Source organism: Gekko japonicus, unplaced genomic scaffold, assembly GCF_001447785.1.
Source record: "Gekko japonicus isolate JY-2015 unplaced genomic scaffold, Gekko_japonicus_V1.1 scaffold3847, whole genome shotgun sequence".
NCBI classification, from domain to species: Eukaryota; Metazoa; Chordata; class Lepidosauria; order Squamata; family Gekkonidae; genus Gekko; species Gekko japonicus.
In genome coordinates, this window is record NW_015160341.1 from 8952 (window position 1) to 10585 (window position 1634).

The 1634-nt window shown below is 53.7% G+C and overlaps 1 protein-coding gene across 1 annotated transcript in view; it reads left to right on the plus strand.

Moving 5' to 3' along the window:
- LOC107115589 (zinc finger protein 398-like) overlaps positions 1–1634 on the plus strand; it is a 21673-nt gene that overhangs the window by 6485 nt on the left and 13554 nt on the right. The window contains exon 3 of the mRNA XM_015417334.1: positions 938–1064. Within this exon, the coding sequence (XP_015272820.1) occupies positions 938–1064 (127 nt within the window). The remainder of the gene's footprint in view (positions 1–937; positions 1065–1634) is intronic.

A 1634-nucleotide genomic window follows, 5' to 3' on the forward strand; every position in this document is an offset into this window, starting at 1 on the left:
TCCCCCCCCCCCCCCCCGTGCCCCCTGAGAGGATGTGCAGGAGGCAGGGAGAGAGGAAGGAGAAGACTCCTTTGGCTTCGAAGCTCAGTGTCATGCAGACAGGTCCAATATGAGACATCTTCATGGGAACTGAGGGCAAGTCCCAACATTCACTGTAGCGACCCCTGAGAAGAGGTGCCTTTAGAAATGAGAAAGGCGCAGTTGCAAACCAAGAAAAACCATAACACAGTATAAGTTGATTTGCTTCTGATGAAGCCTTGATACGAAACCAAGCGAAAGCCAGCTGCTTTGTAACGATTGTTCCACTGATAGTTAGGAATGTTCCACTGCTATTAGCATTATAATTTGTAATGTTCTAATGATTGTTCCACGAATAACTGGTTATAGATCACTGAGATATTGTACAGTTCTGGCTAGTATGCCTTGTATGTAATTTTGTATATTTCTGATGTAGTATATGAGTATAAAAGTGACTGTATTTGCTTACATACCTGAGTGTCTTAGTGGGTTCACCATTCTGTCCGTCCCCCCCGTCCCCCATTTGCGGCTTTTTTGTAGTCCTTGTACTAGCAGGTCTGGGTTTTTTGTGCCCTGGGAGGAAGTGCAGGAGGCAGAGAGAGACGAAGGGAAAGGTCTCAGTCCGAGCCAATGTTCCCTCTAAGCTGAGTTAGTGTGAGCCAGCTCACAGTTTTTTAGCCTCTGGCTCACACATTTTTGTCTTAGCTCAGGAAGGAGGGCTCCAGAGCAGACTAATTTATGCAGCGGCCCAATCGCTCGCTCACAACTTTCATGCCAGGAGCTCGCAAAGTAGAATTTTTGCTCACAAGACCCCACAGCTTAGAGGGAACGTCGGTCCGAGCCAGTCCCTCCACTGGGAGCCTCGATTCCTCTGCTGCCCTCTCCTTTGCCCGTTCACGACTTCCGCCTGTGCTTTCAGGTCCCGGTGACTTTTGACGACAGCGCGGTCAGCTTCTCGGCACCGGAATGGGCCCGCCTGGAGGAGTGGCAGAAGGAGCTGTACAGGAACATCACCAAAGGCCACTACGAGCCGCTGGTCTCTTTGGGTAAGGGGGTGGGGCTGGAGACACCGCCCCGCGTGGGGCTGGGCGTTCCCCTCTGGAGGGAGCACCCCGATGCGTGTGGGAATGGATGGAGGCTCTGGGAGGGGAAGGTCCTCGATGCCGCAGGGGCCAGTCCGGGTCTCTCTGTGTGGCGGGTTTTCCAGGCAGTTGTGCAGTGGAGCCTGGCCTCGGAACGGACTCTGGACACCCGAAGCCCTCGTGGAGAGAGATCCAGAGCGTGGCCGTGTTTGGTCTATGGCAGGAGAGCAGGATTTGAGCCCACGCGCATCTTCGACACCAGCAGGGTTTTAATAGGGTAGAGACTTTCAAGAGTCAAATCTCCCTCTGTCAGATGTAGAACATAAGAGAAGCCAGTGTTGGATCAGGCCAGTGGCCCATCCAGTCCAACACTCTGTGTCACACAGTGGCCAAAAAGACCAAGGGCCCTCAGGAGGTCCAGCAGTGGGGCCAGGACACCTGAAGCCCCTCCCACTGGTGCCCCCCCCCCCGGCACCAAGAACACAGAGCATCCCTTGCCCCAGACTGAGAGTCCCTATCTATACCTTGTGGCTA